A 20,979-nucleotide genomic window follows, 5' to 3' on the forward strand; every position below is an offset into this window, starting at 1 on the left:
CTCTTATTGAGAATTAACAGAGGTTTAAATGTTGATATTTGATTCATTTGAAGTCACCATTGTTGTGATGCATATGCTAAATCTTGATGTCTGTGTGTGAGTACATGATGGTTTTGCTCAAAATATTTCAAACGCATGCATTTTGTCCAACTTCACAATAAGTATTGTGCTCTTGGTGCCTATACTGTAGAGTCAAAAGGTTTAGGATATATACAAACAAAACAACACTTATTTCATGACCTCAGATACTTGTAATATGATGACTTTATCATCACCAACAAAGAGCTGATAACACCTGAGCTCTTTTAAATGTGTCTTTCTTTGCTACAACAACAGTGTTTCACAAACACACAGTTATAGCAGCCAGAGACAAGCTAACACAAGAAGAATGAGGACCAAGATCCCAACTAAACCAAACACTGTCCACCACAATAGTGACTTCAAATGAATCAAATATCAACATTTAAACCTCTGTTAATTCTCAATAAGAGCTTCTCTAGATGTCTGACAGAAATAAAGTCAATCTAATGAGTGGAGCTGTTTGTGGAGATGTTTGATCCTCCTCTGCTGAGATCTTCAGAGATTTAATTTCTTTGATTTGCAGTTGATTTTACCACATGCTCGATCATCAGTTATTCCATTATTTCATGAAGATTATTTTATTTTCTTGATTTTAGGACATACACAGTGTCTGGAAATTACATTGAAATAACACGAGTCTAAATCTAATGCATCCTGAGAGTGTTGATTTGGTCCAGAAACAGTATAAATGATGTCTAAATGAACCTTAAATCATGTTGAAATATTTCCACTGACCACTTTTGAACTAGTTTTTAACCTTGTAAGGAGGTTCTGTGAACGTCTAAATCAGACGTACAGAAGACGTCAAAAAAGACGTCATAAAAACTTTCATTCTGGCTCCTCAGTGGACGTCTTTTCAACGTCTGCAAAGACATAAAAAGACGTCCACTGGACGTAACTTTGCACAGTAGGTAAGTTCACAAATAACCTAATAGAGTTGTTTTTGTGTTTGTCTTATTCTATTTTTTTTTATAAGATGGGGAAACAATTGCATAAATGTGATGCACTGTTTAATTTGGAGGTGGCGCAGTGGATAAGACACATGTCTTTGGTGTGAGAGACCCGGGTTCGAATCCACTGTGAGACACCAATGTGTCCCTGAGCAAGACACTTAACCCCTAGTTGCTCCAGAGGTGTGCGACCTCTGACATATGTGGCAATTGTAAGTCGCTTTGGATAAAAGCGTCAGCTAAGTGAATAAATGTATAAATGTAATTTGGTTTAGTATATAAGCATACATTAAACATGATTCAAATAAATGTTATTTAACTTTTTTAATTATCCTGATTTAGTTCTCTTAATTATTATGCAATTTATACAATAAACTTTATGTATTTTAAATAAATAAACTTTTTATTATTAATTAAGAATAATTACACTTTACATAAACTAATTACATAAACCTGAGGATTATGCATTTAAAATAAATAGGTTTTATTATCCTAATGAAAATAAATCGTATAAAGTTTATTTGGTAGATTTGTGTTAAAATTATGAAAAAAATATAAATGGGAATTTGTTATGTAATAAAATTACATAAATCTTAAATTTTGGGTGAAATATTTCTGTGAGTGCAATAAAGCAATATTGAATTGAATTGAATATACAGACAGACAGATATATAGATAGACAGACAGAAAGAGAGACAGACAGAGTGACAGATAGACATATATATAGATAGGCAGACAGACAGACAGATAAACAGACATATAGATAGACAGACAGAGAGACAGACAGACAGGCAGACAGAAAGAGAGAGAGAGAGACAGACAGACATAGAGACAGACAGATATATAGATAGACAGACAGATATACAGACAGACAGACAGATATATAGATAGACAGACAGACAGAAAGATAGATTTTAATAGATAGATTTTAATAAATAGTGCAGTGAAATACTGCATTGAAGCATTACTCCAGGGTGATGTGCATGTGTGTGTGTGTGTGTGTGTGTGTGTGTGTGTGTGTGTGTGTGTGTGTGTGTGTGTGTGTGTGTGTGTGTGTGTGTGTGTGTGTGTGTGTGTGTGTCCCAAATAATGCATTATCATAGACGATGCTCACCTTATGTAATGAGAGGTCAGGGTCAAACAGAAACATCACATGCTGCGAAATTCACAGAAACCTCCAGGCACAAAAGCACCAAGGCCTCCTTTTATACTGTGATACAGAAACACACAGGTCAAAGTTCAAAGACAGAGAAACTCTAGAGACCTTAATGCTTGAAGAAACTGAAGCATCCACAGTCAAACCATAAATAATCATACAAATGATATGCATATAATTAAAGTAGATATTTTTACGAAAGTACACTTGGCCTTTTACATATCATTTGAGAAATTTCTCTTTAGCTTTGTAACTCGTTCTTGGTGGTTTCATGATAAAGCTCTTAGTGGTTACATTTCTGTTCTGTTCTGACCAGATCAGCTATTCACTGAAAGAATTCGGACACAAAGCGGGCATGGCTACTTCTCATGAATGTGTCAAGGACAGGGGTGGACATTAATATTTTCAGTGAATAGCTATTTAAATTTTAGTCTGTTCCTTACACAAAAATATAATACGGCTTCAGAAGACCTTGTGTGAAAAAAATGACCAGCTCATTCTTCAAAGTGTCTCTTTTTAAGTTCCTCAGAAAGAAAGAAAGTCATCCTGGTTTGGAATGACATGAGGGAGAGTAAATGACAGTATCTTTTATGATATTGTCCTAATTAGGAGTCGAGATGTGTGTCTCTCTTCTCCTGGAGGAGGTACTAGCAATTCACAGAGTCGGTGGAAGGTGTCTCGACTCATTCGCATATTTTGACACCATTCTGTCTCTCTCCAATGTAGTTGCTCCCACCAGCCCTGCGGTAATGAGATAAACAAAACACGCTGCTTCTGTTGACTGCAGTTCACTAATAATTGGCAGACGTTATATGTCTCCAGATGCTGACAGTGTTTTTGGTCTGAAAGCTAACACCAAACTGCCGGCATCTGTGTTTGTTGTTAACAATCTCGCGAGTCGAGACCCTAAATTATGTCAGCCACTACTCAATTTATTCAGAACACAAGAACAAACATTTAAGCAAAATAATTCCTGCATTTAAATGTGATCATCGCTCCCAGAGTGTTGATGTGACCAAAGATAATGTTAGCTCTGTGACAAATTATCTAAATTCTCATTATCTGCAATAAAATAGTGAAAGAAATTGTCAAATTGCAGTACAAGGGCACTTAGCAGTGGTCACGTATTCCTTGTCCAAATACCCACACTTGCTGTCTTGGTCACTTGAGAGCATGGAAGTAAGTGTTCAAGACTGTCCCAGGTCTTAAAAACACCGAAGCACAGTGCCCTTAATGCATACTAAATCCATACTATCTTATTCGAGGCTTAGTGCATCCCATCATGCACCATGTTCTGGAAATAAATCGTGAGACTTTTTGCCGAGATCTTGCGAGAGGTCACGGAAACCTTTTCGATGTATGTTAAATATTAATAATAATTAGATATTACATATAATTTGGTAGTAAAACAAAGAGGTGCACATTTTATTGGTGCAAATGAGTAGTGGTGATATTTATTTGTAATTGCTTTTTATAACTTAATTAGAAGCACCACAAAATTAAGTTGTGTCATCTGTTATAGGGTCTCCTGAACAGACATTTAGAAGTTGATTTTAAAATGCAAAGTAGTGAAAATAAAAATAACAAGTCTGTATTTATTTGATTAAGAATACAGTAGAAATTTTTTATATTGTGGAATATTATTACCAAATGTAAAAAAAAATAAAATAAAAAAATAAAAAAATTATCATAAAATCTTATCATCATCTTCATTCATCAGAAAAAGAAAATTAAGAATTATTTTCATTTCTAATAATTTACATTATTATTGATTTATGTTTTTTTATGTATTTCCCATTACTTTATTATTAATTTTGTCCTTTTGAACTGTTCTGGATGGGCATTGTTACATTCACCCGAAGTGTAGATTATAGAGAAGATTCAAAGAGAATTGAGAACTGATCTGACATGATCTGACATGATCTGAAGAGAGCTAGTTTTGTTCTATTCAGAGCTGATCAAACAAATCGTTGGCCTGTGTTTCATTATACTGTATGGAGATTTAATGCATAGTATCAGAAGCAAATCCGCTGCACAGTTCATAGCTTGTCAGGTTTTATGGATCTTAATCTTGTGATGGAGTAGAGCAGAATGCACATTCTGTTTTACTTCAAAGGAATGAACCATGTGCCTCTTTTGTGGTCAAATGAGGGTGGAGCTTTGATTTGCTGCTTGGTTTAAGCTCTGAATATTGCCAATGACAAAGGGACAGACCACTTATTGCAGGCATCTATTGTCAGTCTACCATTTCCTATAGTTTGATTATTTGAATTCTTTACAGAGTATTTGGGGCTGCCTCAAAGACCCCTGAAAGAATATTGAGGTGGTACATGCCAAAACCAGAGATGGATGATCACAAAGTAACCTTTGTGTGACCTTTAATTACCATTTATTTTATCTGATTTAAATTCAGTGACACTCTGTATGGATGGACGACGGATGGATGGTTACATCGACAGAGTGATTTTTTTCATAAAATATGAGAATTTCTGATTTTCTAGAAAGTTCCATGAGGTTATATAACTTTGTAGATTATTACAATGTACACTACATGCAATTTCGCTATTTAATTTCAACTAAATGTTTGGTTAATTCCTGAAAAAAGGGCAAAATTGATTTAATTAGAAATGCTGTCAAAAGGTGTCAGCTGTATTTTATGTGATTTAAAAAAAATATTTCACTGTATGCATGGTTTCAGCTGAAAATTACAGCAGCAACATGAAGCCATCAGGAAAAAACTATGTGGCAAATTGGTGATACAGTGTAATATATTATGTAACATCAATTGTGAAAGCATTGCTGCATCTGGCTCTGAATCTACAATTATTTTAGACAGTATATTTGCACATATCGAATCTTAACCATTTGAGGAACGTCATAAAAATAAAACAGAGGGAGCATAAATCTGTTACATCTCAATGTCATGCACGGTTTCATGTCATGCTTTATTCGGGATTGTGTTGACCTCTTGTGGTAGGAAATAGAAACGCATACATTCATATTCATAGACATGCCATAGAGAGAAATAAATAGCGTAATCGTCATTCAGTAGCATATTATAGCAATTCGTATAATTAGATGCATTTATCTTCAAAATATCTTCCACCGAAGAAAGTCACACATGTTTGGAACGACCTGGGGGTGATTAAGTGATGACAGAATTTCACATTTTTATGATGAACTATATCCCATTAATGGTATCAACATCCAACACAGTTATTAACAACATAATTGTGAAACTATAAAACGCCTCGGATAACTCTCTAAGTGAAAAACGCAGCGTAAAAGAATAATTTAGAAACCATATGAAAACTTACGTTGTTTGATGAAGGCTAGATGTAATTTGAAAATTTAATGAGAGGCGAACTAAATTTGCAGGAAAAAAAGAAAGTGCATGAAAATGGCATGTGAATAAAAAAGTGAAACGCACAATAAATCTACAAAACATGACATACAGGTAGGCCTTATAATTTTCGGATCATCAAACAACTGTTGAAAAAATCTGTATCATTAAGGTCATCTGTCATGTAAATTCTAGATTTAAAATGGCAACGATCAGAAAAGTTGAGCAGTATGTTTGTGTAATTGGATAACTGTTGGTTGTTTAACATTTCTACACACACAGTGCCTCAGTGCATTTCAATTCAATGCTTCAGTTTTAACCATAACACTGACAGAGTCCAAGGTAATAATCCATTACAGAATTTTCATATTTAACAATAATTGTCCTTCCTTTTTTAAAGAAGTCAGTACATTCCAGAAGGTGGTAGAAATATACCAAATATCAAAGTGGCTGGCTGTGCCACACTACATAAAGCAAGGCCCATAAACACATGGTAGGATGAGTTTGGTGTGGAAGAACTCGACTGGAGCCCTGACCTCAACCCCATAGAACTCCTTTGGGATAAACTGGAACGAAGATTGTGAGCAAGGCCCTCTGGTCCAACATCAGTGCCTTGACTTCACAAATGCTCTTCTGGATGAATGGGCAAAAAATCCCACAGAAACACTCCAAAATCCTGTGGAAAGCCTTCGCAGAAGAGGAAGCTGTTAAAGTGGGACCAATGTCTTTAGGATGCAATGTCATTAAAGTCCCTGTTGATGTAATGTTTAGGTGTCCCAATTAAAGGCTTAATTGTATGTCCCAGTTAAGCATTAAAGACACAAAATTGTATTTTACAAAAATGATTAGATGTTTATCTAATCATTTCTGTACTGTTATACAAGTCTCAATCTCTTTTTTCCAAGTACTTGTGTTTCATATGAACTAGTACTTGACATGTCAGACCTGTTTAGACATGCTCTACTGTTATTTAAATTCATGAAAATGTATGTTCAGTGTTAATGATCGCAATGTTATGAACTGTAACTCTTACCCAAATCCTTTTTTGTTGTTGTTGATTTCTTCATCAGATGGCAGTAAAACTCGCCTCCAGCAGGAACACGAAATTCATCAGTATTGTAAGTAGGCTGCAGTTCTCTCTGTTTCTTCTCTGAAGTTACTGTTTTCAGTTTAAAACATCTCTTATTCACCATTAATCATAGACTCTCAAACTAAGAGTAGGTCTCAAACTCTGGTAATGAGTGAGTCAGGCTCTCATGAAGCATCTTGGAATGCGATCCACTTTGTGAATCAATAGCATCAAATCATTTCATACAAGATAATGGACATCTATATTTAAGTAAAGCTTCTGAAAGCACTAAAGGAAATCTCATATTAATGTAATATAGATTTCGAGTGGTAACAACAAATGACATTATATTATATGATTGATATTAAATAGGGTGGTTTCGTTATAAAAATGGTGATTGTCTCTATTGTGGACACCCAGTTTAATATATATTAGCACCTAGAGATGACCTCTACAGCCCTGAATGTCAGCAGAGACCATGTCATCTAGATGCACCCCAGAAACAGATCCCTAGTGCAGACCTCTTCACCTCGACGACTATCAGCACAAGACCACAGGAACCAGATCAGTCCTCTGCACAATCTGACCTGTGTTGCAGCCTGGATTTAAAACACGCCATTCTGGTTTTGTCTGGCCAGAGGAAAACTGGCCTCCCAACTGAGACTGGTTTCTCTTAACTGTTTTTTCCCTCCATTTTCTCTCCACTGTCGCCTTTGGCTTGATTTGGGGAGGCTTGACAGATTGCACAGACATTATTGGAAGAGAGCTGAACTGGATGATGACATCACTGAATCATCAATGAACTGACTTTAGGTGGAAAATAACTTTTACTGTCTTCTTGCATTATTGATCAATTATTTTCCTGTTTGACACTGTAAAGCTGCTTTGAGACAATTAGTATCGTATTTCAGCGATATATAAATAAAGGCGACTTGACTTGATTTACCATCTGAATCTCAGTCAGCTATTTATTTATCAGTCAGCCCCAACAGCAGGGGCGCCTTTTACCATACTTATACAAATTCTTGTTATTATTTAATTATGCTATACAATTTGTGACACTGATTGCACCATATGATTTTCTCACAACTTTTTTTTTTTTTTTTTTTTTTTTTTTTACAAATGATATTCAAGACCAATTTTAACTGAAAAGATGTCTTTTAATTACTACTTGGACAAAATTCTGAACATTTCTTTGTGAAATTGAAATATCAAATAGGCTAACTAAATTTTAAAACAAACCCTAAATCAAGTAAATAACACCAATAAAAGAAACAACATAAACAAACTAAGGCTTTGGCTGCGCTCTTTACATTCATTTAGAGGCAACTACTGTATTTTAATCATATCTCAAACAAATATGCTGCATGCTGCATGAGAAAGTTTTTTTAAATCTAAATTAGATCGTATCATTTAGAAATTATTCCCCTCGGAGACACATTCATATAAACTCTTACTCCCAACTGTGTCGCGATTCATTTAACATTTCAACAGATTTAAATCCTCACATATTTGTATCGGTGTTCAAGATCCCGGGCCCTGCATAGGCAGTCCTAATGGGCCCCCTCCCCTTGAAAATATATATTCCAGACTTTTCAAGGGCCCTTTCTTCCTTTGGGGCCCTGGTAATCAGTACTGGTTTTACCCCCAGTCCGACGCCCCTGCTCACGGTGCATCGTTACATTCCAAGGAATAACTGATAATTGATCTTTTGGTGTTGCGATGCATGTCCAAACGGCTGCAATATGGTCAGTAATCGGCAGAAGGCAGCACTGATGTTGTTCCTGTCCCAGTGCACCTGTCAGAGCGCCGCCCCTGACGCGCGCACACATTCACGAGCTCGTAAGTTTGAAGCAAAGCCTCTCTCCTCTCAACTCTACCAGTCCGTTATTGAGCCGCTTTCTGTCGGAAATTCATAACACAGCTCTTGCAGACGGCCGTCTTGCTATGAGGACTTGAACGAGGCGATAAACGTGCCGTCCTGTCCTTATTATTTCGGAGTAGTCGACTGAGCGCAGAGTTTTAGTGAGTGCGCGCGCTCGTCGCGAGAGGGGCAGAAGAATGTCGCGCGACCCCGAGGAGGTCAATAAACTGACCGAGAGCACTTACAAGGTGAGAGACATGACACCTAACGCCAAATTTATTCAGCTGCTGAGATCTCAGCGGCTAGGATAAGCTTGAAACATCCACGAGATTGCTGGATAGAGCCGGTCATTTTACTGGTTAGGAAACTTCTAAACTGGTCAGGAAACTTTAAGACAAATTGTATGTAGCACTTTACTGATTTAGCTGGTAAAGAAGGATGTTCTGGTCGGGTCTTTACCAGAGCACATATGGCACATTTCATTTATTGACACACCCAAACGAGTCAGATGTGAAGCCACATCCAGGGATTTAGATGCATAATTATACTGATAAAGGTGTTTTCTTTTTGTTTGTTTTTTTTTTGTTTTTTTTGGGGGGGGGGGGGGGGGGGGGGGGGGTATGTGTTACTACACTTGTGTGAATCATATGCTTTATTTCAGCAAAACAGGTTTATATTATGATATTAAGATTATAATATTATATGTTATAATATTAAATTAATATTAGAATATTAAAATTAGCACATCCAGATATAATTTAATTTGTTAACGACACACACACACACACACTCATCATATCATGTCATTTTGAAATTTTAAGCAAAAATAAAATGGTCTGATTTCAACTGAAAATAATCTGAACGAGACAAAAACAGCAGACTGACTGAATGAGATGCAGATTCACTCTCTGACAGCAGGTGGCGCTTATGGAACAGCTGCGATAGTGTTTCCTTGGTTACTGCTGTAAACCAAGCAGTACAGCAAATAATACATTAATATGCATTATATCAAAGACTATAGAATACCATAGACATGCCTCTTGTATACACACACACACAATGTGCTGTCACAATTTGTGCTGCTTAATATTTTTTGGAACTTGTAACCCTTTTTCAGGATTCTTTGATTGAATAAAAAGTTTTTTTTTTTTTTTTTTTAAATATAACAAAATATAAAACTATACACACTACCGTTCAAAAGTTTGGGGTCAGTAAATATTTATTCTTTCTTTGTCCTTTTTTTAGTTTTAGTTTTTTTACGAAATTAAAACTTTTATTTAACAAGGATGCGTTAAATTGTTAAGTGATAGCAAATATTTATATTGTTAGAAAATACTTATATTTTGGATAAATGCTGTTCTTTTTAACTTTTTATTCATCAAAGAATCCTGAAAAAAAGGATCACAGTTTCCAAAATATAAATATATATTTGGCAGCACAACTGTTTGCCAACATTGATAATTGTAATAATAGATCAGCATATCAAAATGATTTCTGAAAGATCATGTGAGACTTTATACTGGAGTAAGTATATGGAAATTCAGCCTTTCATCACAGAAAAAAAAATTATATCTTAGAGTATATTAAAATAGAAACCATTATTTTTTTTGCTGTAATAACGTTTTGCAAGATTTTTTTTCTGTATTTTCGATCAAATAAATGCAGCCTTGATGAGCATAATATAAAAAACATAACAAGTCTTACTGATCCCAAACTTTTGAGCTGAGCGGTAGTGTGTGTGTGTGTGTGTGTGTGTGTGTGTGTGTGTGTGTGTGTATATATATATATATATATATATATATATATATATATATATATGTAAATGCATGTATATGTGTCCCACGTGACCTTATGATACGTTGTTTTTGTTTTCTGTAATTCATATGTCCTAATTGTAAAATGTAACAGTTTAAATTTCCCTCAGCTGTTGTCTTAATAATTGTAACATTTCTTTGTTTTGTCAATTGGAATCTCTTCGTTTACTAAACATGCCACGTTCAGCCAATAAATTGCCAAACAACTACATTTTTCTCATTTAGCAAATTTTCACTAAGGACCAATACATTTATTATCTACGTTGTTTTATATAACATTTAACATGTGACGTTAACTTAGTAAACAGTGCAAAGATTTCTGGGAAATGGTTTTAAAAGATTGTAAATAGACCACAACACTTGGCACTCAATCCTCAAGAATATTATTTCTGACTCAAAATGTAAATATTTAGCTGCCTAGTTTATATTCTGTTGTTTTTTTTATAGCATGACGGACATTTCTTTTGAGAAAATGTTACAAGTTTACAGTTAGTTTGTGATTACCTAATTTTTGCAGTATAACTGTGTACACAAAGAATGAATGCTTTCATTGGGAGGAGGTTTATTATCAGAGACCGGCTTCCACATGTCATATCTGTGTATGAGTGCATCATTCCAGTATAATATCAGCTGCGCGTCCTGTCATACAGTCTCAGGCGGTTCGAGACGTGTCAGGGAGTGGAGAGGACTGGGCTTTCTTCATGCACTGAGGATTAGTAAGCATTAAGTAAGCGCTTGTATACCAATTGAAGTTTAGTAAATATAACCAAGCCTGAGTGTTCACTAGTGACTCATTCAAATCTCTGCCTCCATTCTTCCTTTGAACTAATGCAGTGCTGGCGACGATTAAAACACATGGCCTTGTTGCTTAGTAACTGGTCTTGTTGTGAAGAGCAATAGAGATTCCCAAAGTTCTCATCTTGAGTTCATTCTTCCAGACTTTGTCATTCACGTGATGTCACCACCAGACTGTCTCATCGACTCCAGGTACTCGGCCATACTGACACAGAGTGGTGCTCATATGAATTTCAATTCAACTGAAAGTATCCTGAAAGAGTCGAGTGGATCAACTCATGAATGGATATTTCTTCTTGAAGGTCTCTCACAGGATATGCAGATGACTGGCTCTCTATAAGTTGTTAATAACTAATTTTATCCAGTAGAGACCCATATGGAAAGATATCTGTAAAGTCATTCCAAGTTTCCATATGACTCATTATTAGCATATTAGGTGTACAGTGCTATTAGCAAGACATTAAAATTCATTTAAGGCAAGTCATTTGGCGGCAACATTTTGGTAATAACACATCAAATCTCCAAAACATTTTGCCTACAAATTGCTTCTCCATATTTTTACCAAATGTGACCCTGGAACACAAAGCCAGTCCTAAGGGTAAATTTTCTGAAATACAGGACAGTATACATCATCTGAAAGCTGAATAAATAAGCTTTCCATTGATGTATGGTTTGTAAGGATAAGGACAATATTTGGCAGAGACACAACTATTTGAAAATCTGGGTGAAATAAATAAAAAGGGTAGAAAAAAAATAAATCTAAATATTGAGAAAATTGCCTTTAAAGTTGTCTAAATGAAGTTCTTAGCAATGTAAATTACTGATCAAAAATTACGTTTTTATATATTTACAGTAGGAAATTTACTTAATATCTTCATGGAACATGATTTTTACTTAATATCTTAAAAAAAAAAAAAAATTGGCATAAAAATTGATAATTTTGACCATACTGTGTATTTTTGGCTATTGCTACAAATATACCTGTGCAACATAAGACTGCTTATTGCTGATTGGCAGCGAGTGTATTTTGGGATTCGGTCCAACAAATATTGCTCAGTGCACTTTAAATATGTTGTTATGGCCCAAAGCAAAAGCATTTTACACTTTGAAATCAGCTAAGGCCTGCTACTTCTGATGTAACCCTACTTGCACAGTACATTAAACTAGAGACCATTTAAAATGGCTCTGAAGAAGTTGTTTCATGAACAGAGCTGTCTCTTGTCCGCACAATGTCATGATTGCGACTGATTACATCATGATTGCTCATGCCAATATTTGAACGATTTCCTCTGTTTGAAATCCCTCTTCTCAGAATGTTATGGAACAATTCAACCCGGGGTTACGTAACCTCATAAACCTGGGAAAGAGCTACGAGAAAGCGGTTTCAGGTGAGCCTCGCCTTTTCATATCCTTACTATAAGAACATACAATAAAGCACATTGAAATTCCATTTGAATAACTTCCATATAGCAGTATTATATATATTTTTAGCCAGTGTCGGAAATTGTAAGGCTGCGTTGCTTTATGAAGCATTTGGTTGTTTGCAAGTCCCTGTACTCTGTTTTTATTAGTGCTTGATGATAAATACTGGGTTTTTAATGGCCCATGCTTATATCTAGAGAGCAGATTGTTTATGGCAGCTATTATATACATTAAGATTGCACAACATAGAGGAAAAATGTGATATGATCAGCTTTGGATAACGAGGTCTGATAAGCCCAAGATTAATTTGTCAAATCAACAGCCAGGAAATAATGACACATCCAATATCCACTTCTCCAGTTCTTCTGGGAAGATAAACATAAGTCCAACGTAACTTTTTTAATGGCAATCAAATTAAAATCTATACAAAGGGAAGACTTAACTAACGATTTACACATGCAAAATGACATCCAGATGAATTATGGAGGGAAAGCTGGAGCGCTGACTTAACTTTTCTTGTTTTGTGTAACATCCTTCACTCCCATGTAACCCTTTCCTCAGATTGCTTTCTTATATATAGCTACAATTCAATCTGGGAAAAGCAGGTCTCCTGAACAAAGGGTGGGTTTCATCACATCTTGAACAAATGGATAGCTGCTTTAAAAACAGGGTTAGACGTAATAACCATGATCGCAGACTAAACAAAACCCTTCTTTTATACAGCTTGTTGTTCCTGGAACGACTGAAGAGGTTTATTGAATTTGACCTCTTGAGGTGCTAACCACAATATACAGGTCTTACAGACAGTAGCTCTCCTGATTGAGTGTGTTCATAAATCCTTTGTTATTGTGGCTCAAGAACATCTTCTGCCATAAACCCAGTGGTAAGACACTAACTATGTTTCCATCCACCTATTTTTATGTGCATTTTGGATTATCACATAAAAAAACATTGGATGGAAATGCCAAGATGCACATAAATTATAAAAATGTGCATAAAAACGTATGCACACAACTGAGTAGGATCAACTTTTTACCCGATAAGACAAAATGTGCATAAGCTAAGATGGAAACACATTTACCAAATAATTTCCACCATGCACATTGAAAAAATCATGTGATTTTGCGCTATTAGACGGGATAACTTGACTAACCAGTTGACCGATCTCGTTCAAAGCATCTATTTGTTGTTTTGGTCGTACTGAAATGCCTGAGGAAAGTATTTCAGTATAATTGATGTCTTACATGACTGCGTTCCTGAACAGCAGGCATCTATGACCGCATTTATTGTTTTACGTCTGCTCTCTCTGAAGCGCAAGTAGTTTGTTACATATAAAAAATTATTATATTCAGTGGCTTCTCCTAGTTTTCTTAGAGATATTTAGTACCAGTTTATCAGGAAGGGACGATTTTGTTCTCTTTGACTCATTGGATGGAAACGGTGCTTTCTTTCGCAAATGTTTAATGCGATATTTGCGAAGTTTTGCGATAGAAGTTACATTTGCATCTTTGGATGGAAACAGTGACTGTGTCAGCTTTTAAAAATATGTCTCGAGACACTGGTGTTCTGTTGTGCCCCATCCAAATATCTAGCTGCTTTTTAATTGCTTTATTATAATTCACTGATAACAAATGAAACACTTGCAGACTGGTGAAATGAAATAATCATAGTATTTATTATACTCAAAAGCTTTTGGAAAACATTAGAAAGCCTGTCTGTAGATTTATTTAAAAAAAAATGTAATAAACACTAGAATTAACATTTCAGTTATTAAGGCCGCACTGGGACAGTCATGAGTAGTGATAATGCTGTATATTATCTCTAGTAAACAATGTGCAGCATGTTTTGAACACAGAAAGTAAAACAAAATACTTGCATGATTCCACCTCAGTAGAATAACCATATTCTTATCCTTGTTTTGCAGCCATGGTTCTGGCTGGGAAGCTGTACTTTGATGCTGTATCTAAGATCGGGGAGAACGTAGCCACTTCTCCAGTGTCCAGGGAACTGGGTGAGTCACGGCTTATTCTTTTTATTAAAAACGGCATGAGCACTTCTTTCCCATTTACTCTTCCTATTGTGCCGTTTTGCAGGAATGTGCCATAAACCATGTTATGTGGCCTGAAATCACTTTTCAGTGTCATGTTCCATTGAGCATGTTTGAAACAGTAAACTTTGAGCTGTTTGTTCTCACAGCATTGTAATCTGCCAGACCATAATAATGGTGGATATATTGCATTTATTCAATCGTGTCATGTTTGGGAACTCCAGGTTCAAATCACATGTTGAAAGCCTCTGTTTTTTTTTTGTTTTTTTGTTTTTTTAATTGATTGCATAATGCAACTACTGTATAAACATTTCATAAAACATCATATGCTACATTACTGTCACATGACCTCAGGACATTGCTGGCCTGCTTCCAGAACAAAACTGCTTCTGAAAGGAGTGCGGGTGCTCTGGTATTTCAAGTGCAGACATAATGTAATGGCACTTACAGTAGAAGAATATTTTACAAAGCACCACTGTGACAAACTAGTAGGAGGTTGAGATTTTACTATATTATGTGCTTCAGTTTTATTGGTTAGTCATTTTGTCTTTAAAGTCACTATGATTTTTTATTCTAAGTAATTTAAAAAAACATTACATATATTATGAGTATGTTGACAACAGAGGGTGTAAAACCATGCAAATAAACTATAGGATGTAGGGCTGCAACAACTAATTGATAAAATATGTTTTTTGTTAGTAATTTGACATAGATTTTTAATTCTTTATGTAACACAAGTAATTGTATTTTTCTTATAGAGCAGTAGTAGTACAATTTTATAGTAAATATTTTGTTCAGATGAGTTAATATGTGTATACCTTCTGCCTTTTGTGTTTCTTCATTCTTTACAATAAGCTTTAATTTTACTACTTTAAAAATGGTAAGGAATGATTTGTGGTTTGGAACGTTTAAACATTATTTGCACATAATTGGTATCATAGCCTACATAGATGTGCTAATAATCAACAGATCAATCAATTATATATATATATATAGAGAGAGAGAGAGCGAGAGAGAGAGCGAGAGAGAGAGAGAGAGAGAGAGAGAGATTTATCAAATCAACTTATTTTTGGCAAAATGGCACAGCTTCTTAAATCAGTCAATCAAGTATTATATTATAATAATAAGATATTTAAGCACTACTTAAAGATAGAACATTAGTGAGACTAAAAGGTGGTAACCATGTTTGCATGCATATTTGTCATTTTAACTGAACTGGTGGTGATGCTTAAGATATTGTTGGTCATTTAGGGTTTCTGTAAAAAAAATAGAGAATAGTAAAAGATAGTAGTATTTATTATTAAACTGTAATGCTACTAATTCTACTACTATACTAAAAATATACAATGCAAAAAGGATTGATGAACTGCTGGGTTCATAAATATGTCTGCGTTCGCTCGAACTGATTTGCTGAAATCAAAACAGGAGATGGTAATAGATGAGCACCAGCCAATGAGATCGCCGCTTGTGCATTAGCTCCGCACACCATGGGCGGCTCCTGCCAATTTTCCCGGCGTGGGGGGGGGGGGGGGGGGTTCAAATGTTAGCTTGATTAAATAGGATAGGTCACCCATTCAATTGATAAATAAACGTGTAGTTAAAGATGTAAAGGGAACTGAACTATTATAGTATTAATTAAAAATAAATGTCCCAGGTTACGTATGTACAAGACGCTGCATCCAAAAACGCCATGGGAACGCCCTTCAGTGTGACCAGCTCTGAATAATATGTGAAATCAGTCTCGTGAATGGGCGTGATGTCAAGGCGGGTGACGTAGGGACCAGGAAGCTATAAAAGCACGTGAGGTGGAACGAGTGTCAGCTTCTAGGAATGAAGCGAACTCTGGCAGGGATGCCGAAAGTATGGCTTTGTGACGCAGCATCTCGTTCCCTTCGGGGAACCATGGTTACATACGTAACCTGGGACGTTCCCCTTCAGGAACTCGAGCTTCGTCTGAAAACGCTATGGGAACGAGAATGCCCACGCCGCCAGACTTCCAAGTCCCTGGCTAGTGTGTATACAAGGAGCACAGCTAAGGCAAGAGAAAGAAGAGCCGTGAGTGGCTTGCAGATATAAACCATAAAATCTGATGAATGTGAGGGGCGTGGACCATCCAGCTGCGTTGCAGATGTCCTGTATAGACACCTGACAAGAAGGTCTTGGAGGCTGCCATACTTCGGTTCAAGTGAGCCTTGACTCCCAATGGTGAGGGGAGATCATAGGACTCAAGGTTTTAGGATAGCATCCTGATCAACAACTTAGCACAAGCTTCTTCTGGCCGGAGGCCTCAGCCTCAGTGCACCGCAGAGGAAACATGTAACCAGAGGGTGTCTGCCCACTGAATGGCCACCAAGAGGGGCGTGGTAGGCTGTAATGGCCGCCACGTAGACCCTCAGAGTGGAGTGGGTCAACCCTGCAGAGAGAACGGCCTGCAGGAACTCAGAACTGTCCCAACTGGGCAAATAACTGGGTCGAGTTGGCAGTCTTTGCATCAGGAGGTGAAAGGTTTCCACCTCAAGGTGTACAGTTTCCTCATGGAGGGAGTTCTGGATTGGAGGATGATCTCAGCAACCTCGGTTGAGAGACCAAAAGCTACGAGAGTTGCCCCCTCGGGGGCCACTCCCATAACTTCCATAGCTCCTGGGAGCAGAGCGATCGGGGAAAAAGTGTACAGACGAAGCCTCGGCCAAGTCTGGACCATGGCATCCAGCCCCAGTGGAGCCAGATGAGTCAGAGAAAACCAAACGGGACAGTGCGATGTCATCTGAGTCGCAAACAGATCCACCTGACTAAATATTCTCCAAATCTGCTTCACCACCTCTAGGTGAAGCTTCCATTCCCTGGGCCTCGGCCCCTGCCTCAACAGGATGTCTGCTCCCATATTCAGATGCCCAGGAATGTGAACTGCTCACAGCAAGAGGAGTTTGCCCTGGAACCACACAAAGATCTGGTATGCTAGTTTGTACAAAGCACAGACCCCTTGGTGGTTGATATAAGAGACCACTGCTGTGTTGCCGGTGCACACCAACACATTGTGACCTCTTAGGTCTGGGAGAAAGTAAAGGAGTGCTCAAAGCATTACCAGCATCTTCAGGCAGTTGATATGCTATGTCAGATTGCGGCCACTCCACAGACCGTGGGCAGGGTGGCCACTCATGACCGCACCCCAGCCGGTGATGGACGCATCCGTTGCTAGCATTAAGTGGCGACAAGGAGCTCCAAGCACAGGGCCCTGAGACAAGAACCAAGATCTCCTCCACATGTCTAAGGCACGTAGGACCTCCGTGTGACCTTGAGCATGTGAAGCGGGTGTCCCCTCAGGGAGAACCCCTTGGTCCTGAGCCACCATTGTAGGGGTCTCATGTACAGCAGGCCAAGAGGTATCACGTTGGACGCAGCTGCCATCAGACCCAGCAGTCTAGAACTGTTTGACAGTGAGTGACTGGCCTTCTCTAACTCTCGTGACTGCAGTGAGGATCGACTCAATCTGAACAGGAGACATCTGTGTCTGCACCGTGGTCAAATCCCACACCATGCCCAGATAAGTGGTTCTCTGTACTGGAGAAAGCACACCTTTCTTGGCATTAAGTCTTAACCCCAGGTCTTCCGTGTGAGCGAGAACGACATCTCGATGCCAAAACGCCATCCAGTATGATTGAGTTAATATCAACCAATCATCACACCATGTGCTTAAATCGTGAAAGTGTGGGGTGAGAATGCAAGGCCAAAAGGAAGAACCTGTATTAGTAGTCTTTTGCCCCCAAAAACCAATTTCAGGATCTTCCTATGATGGGGATGGGTGGAGATTGCATCTTTCTAGATCGATCGTGACACCAGTCCTCAGACTTGATTGTCTGCTTTTAGTGCAAGTGTGCTGAACTTCAGTCCCCTGACTGAGCGGTTCAAAAGATGCAGATCTAAAATAGGATGCAACCCTTTATCCTTCCTTGGAGCGGTGAAGTACTGGCTTTAAGGCCCGGACACCACTGCGCGAGGAGGGACCACCTCGATGGCCTCCGTCCCCAGAGGGTGTCTACTTCTGTTCCATTACCAGAGCCTGCTTGGGGCCCACCAGGGTGGAAAAAGGAGGAGAACCAAACTGGATTCTGTGGCCTCTCACTACATTGTGCAGGACCCATTGAGACATGTTTGGCAGTAGTTTCCACTCTGCTAAATAGTCTATTAAGGGAACCAGTCTCTCGAGACTGACCTCTGGTGTAATCAGAGCTGCTGGCTCGGTGCCCTGAAGCGGCGAACCAGCAGGGAAGAGCTGAACTAGCTGCTTAAGAGACCTCTGTGGAGGTCACGAGCCTCTAAGCACCGATACGTTTCTGGGCAGTAACAGAGAAGTACTCGCCGGAGACCACTGCGCCCTGGAACACGGGCAGGGTTGGCAGATCGATCTCCTGAGGGCACCGAGGAGACACTGCCACCATTTAATGCGGTGTACGCCGCTCTTCCCCAGAGGGGCTTGCCCTCCAAGGTCCTGAGCCACAGCATCAGGACTCTCAAAGCTGAAGTCTCCTAATAAAAATGATGGTCCTCAGACCCATGTTGTCTGCTAGGAAGACTTGATTGACCAGAGCCTGCTCGTGGCAGGACGCAATGAAGCACACTTGGCAGGATGCAGGTTCAGAACCGCTTGAAGCTTTCGGCCTGGGAACGCCACTCTGATTCTAGACTCTGCGGAGCAGGAGAAGTGATACCCCAGAAAGAGGAGCTGGAACACGATAGGTTGGGACTGCTCTGCCCAGCATCAGCTGACCGCCTCAACCTCCTCATAGGAAGAGAGGTAAACACGTGCTCTTATATGAATTATATATCCCATGAGCTCCTGTATATCAAACTGAGATAAATGTCATTATATTCCTCAGAATTAAATGCCATCAAACATTCAGACTAGTAAACACGGTCTGGCTAGTGATACAATTCATATCGAAGTGATTTATCTAACTTCTCATATTCAGATAAATACTGAATTTAAATCCTCAGAATTAAATGCAGATAAACAATCAGACGAGTAAACACGGTCTGGCTTGTGATACAATTCATATCGAAGTGATATATCAAACTTCTCATAGTGAGATAAATACTGAATTTAATTCCCCAGAATTAAATGCAGATAAACAATCAGACGAGTAAACACGGTCTGGTGTAGTAAAATTAAGATCAAAGCTTAGTCACACAATATAAATAATGATAATCTCCAAAACTTCTCTTGACTGAGGTTTGATATAATGAAGCTTATCAGTGGACAAACAACACTAAATATGACTCACAAAACAAATAGCGACTGACACACACAGAGTTTCGCTGAATGACAAAAAGCTGACGCTCGTTCCACCTCACGTGCTTTTATAGCTTCCTTGTCGCTACGTCACCCGCCTTGACGTCACGTGAATCGTGCCTCTTATCTGTCCTTCACGCGCTCCACTGTTTACCGCCTGAGACTGTCACAGGATTGCGCTCGCGCTCCGTTTGTCTCTGACGCAGCTGACGTGTGATCTATAGGATTCGTGAAGTAGTTTTATACTTTTCTGTAGTTTGTCAATGGCTCTCTGCATCTTACCGACGGAGTTACCGGAGCCGTCGACAGCTGTTTATTGCATGGACGGAGCAGAAATGTAAGTGTCACAGTTCCACTGAATGATAAATGTTTTTAAACAATGCGGATGAACCGAATATATGAAGGAAACTTTTAAAATTAACCACAGCATTAACAACGACCTTGAAATAATTTATCTGATAATAGTCATGAAAGTAGCGTTTGTTTCATTAGCAAACAGACATCTGGCGCATTTTCTCTCAGAATCATTCGCTGATGGAGAGGAAAAGTTAAATAGAGATGAAGACGTTTTCACACTGAAAGAGAAGCGATCTCGCTCTCATAGACGTGCCAGTCTATATCTGCAGCTAAACTGAATAAAAGCAGAATGAACTGATGAAACTAAAAAAAAAAACACAAACAATTTATGAATGATGCAGTTCTAATTGACATTTATTACAGTACAGAAACTATAACGTATATTTTCTACCTTATTCTGTGCAGAAAATTTAAATAATTGCTAATTAAATGTAGCCTAGTATATAAAACAATCATAAAATTGCCATTAGGAAAAAAATATCGATTGCAAATGATTGATTATTGTCCAGCAGTATATTTGATTTATTACAGCTAATTAAAAGTAATTAAAAAAGAAGTTAATTCCTTGTAAAAAAAAAAATAATAATAATTATTATTATTATTATTATTATATATGCTACATACATAAAATGATTGTATTTGACATTTCTGTCACTTCTGAAATTATGGCTACCCCCCTGGTGTGACAAAATGTTAGCTTATACATAATATTCTTTAAGCTCTTTTTTAAAAACTTGGCTTACATACATTTTTACGTATGCCATGTCACATCATTAAACTATCATTTAACAATG

The 20,979-nt window shown here is 37.8% G+C and overlaps 1 protein-coding gene and 1 long non-coding RNA gene across 2 annotated transcripts in view; one reads left to right on the forward strand and one right to left on the reverse strand.

Moving 5' to 3' along the window:
- LOC132148850 (uncharacterized) overlaps positions 1 to 20,979 on the reverse strand; it is a 299,074-nt gene that overhangs the window by 277,254 nt on the left and 841 nt on the right. The window lies entirely within an intron of this gene.
- The window catches only part of LOC132148849 (brain-specific angiogenesis inhibitor 1-associated protein 2-like protein 1), a 63,052-nt gene continuing 50,468 nt past the window's right edge, over positions 8,396 to 20,979 (forward strand). The window contains exons 1-3 of the mRNA XM_059557591.1: positions 8,396 to 8,711; positions 12,385 to 12,460; positions 14,419 to 14,505. Of these exons, the coding sequence (XP_059413574.1) occupies positions 8,661 to 8,711; positions 12,385 to 12,460; positions 14,419 to 14,505 (214 nt within the window). The 5' untranslated portion in view covers positions 8,396 to 8,660. The remainder of the gene's footprint in view (positions 8,712 to 12,384; positions 12,461 to 14,418; positions 14,506 to 20,979) is intronic.

Source organism: Carassius carassius, chromosome 9 (assembly GCF_963082965.1).
Source record: "Carassius carassius chromosome 9, fCarCar2.1, whole genome shotgun sequence".
NCBI lineage: Eukaryota > Metazoa > Chordata > Actinopteri > Cypriniformes > Cyprinidae > Carassius > Carassius carassius.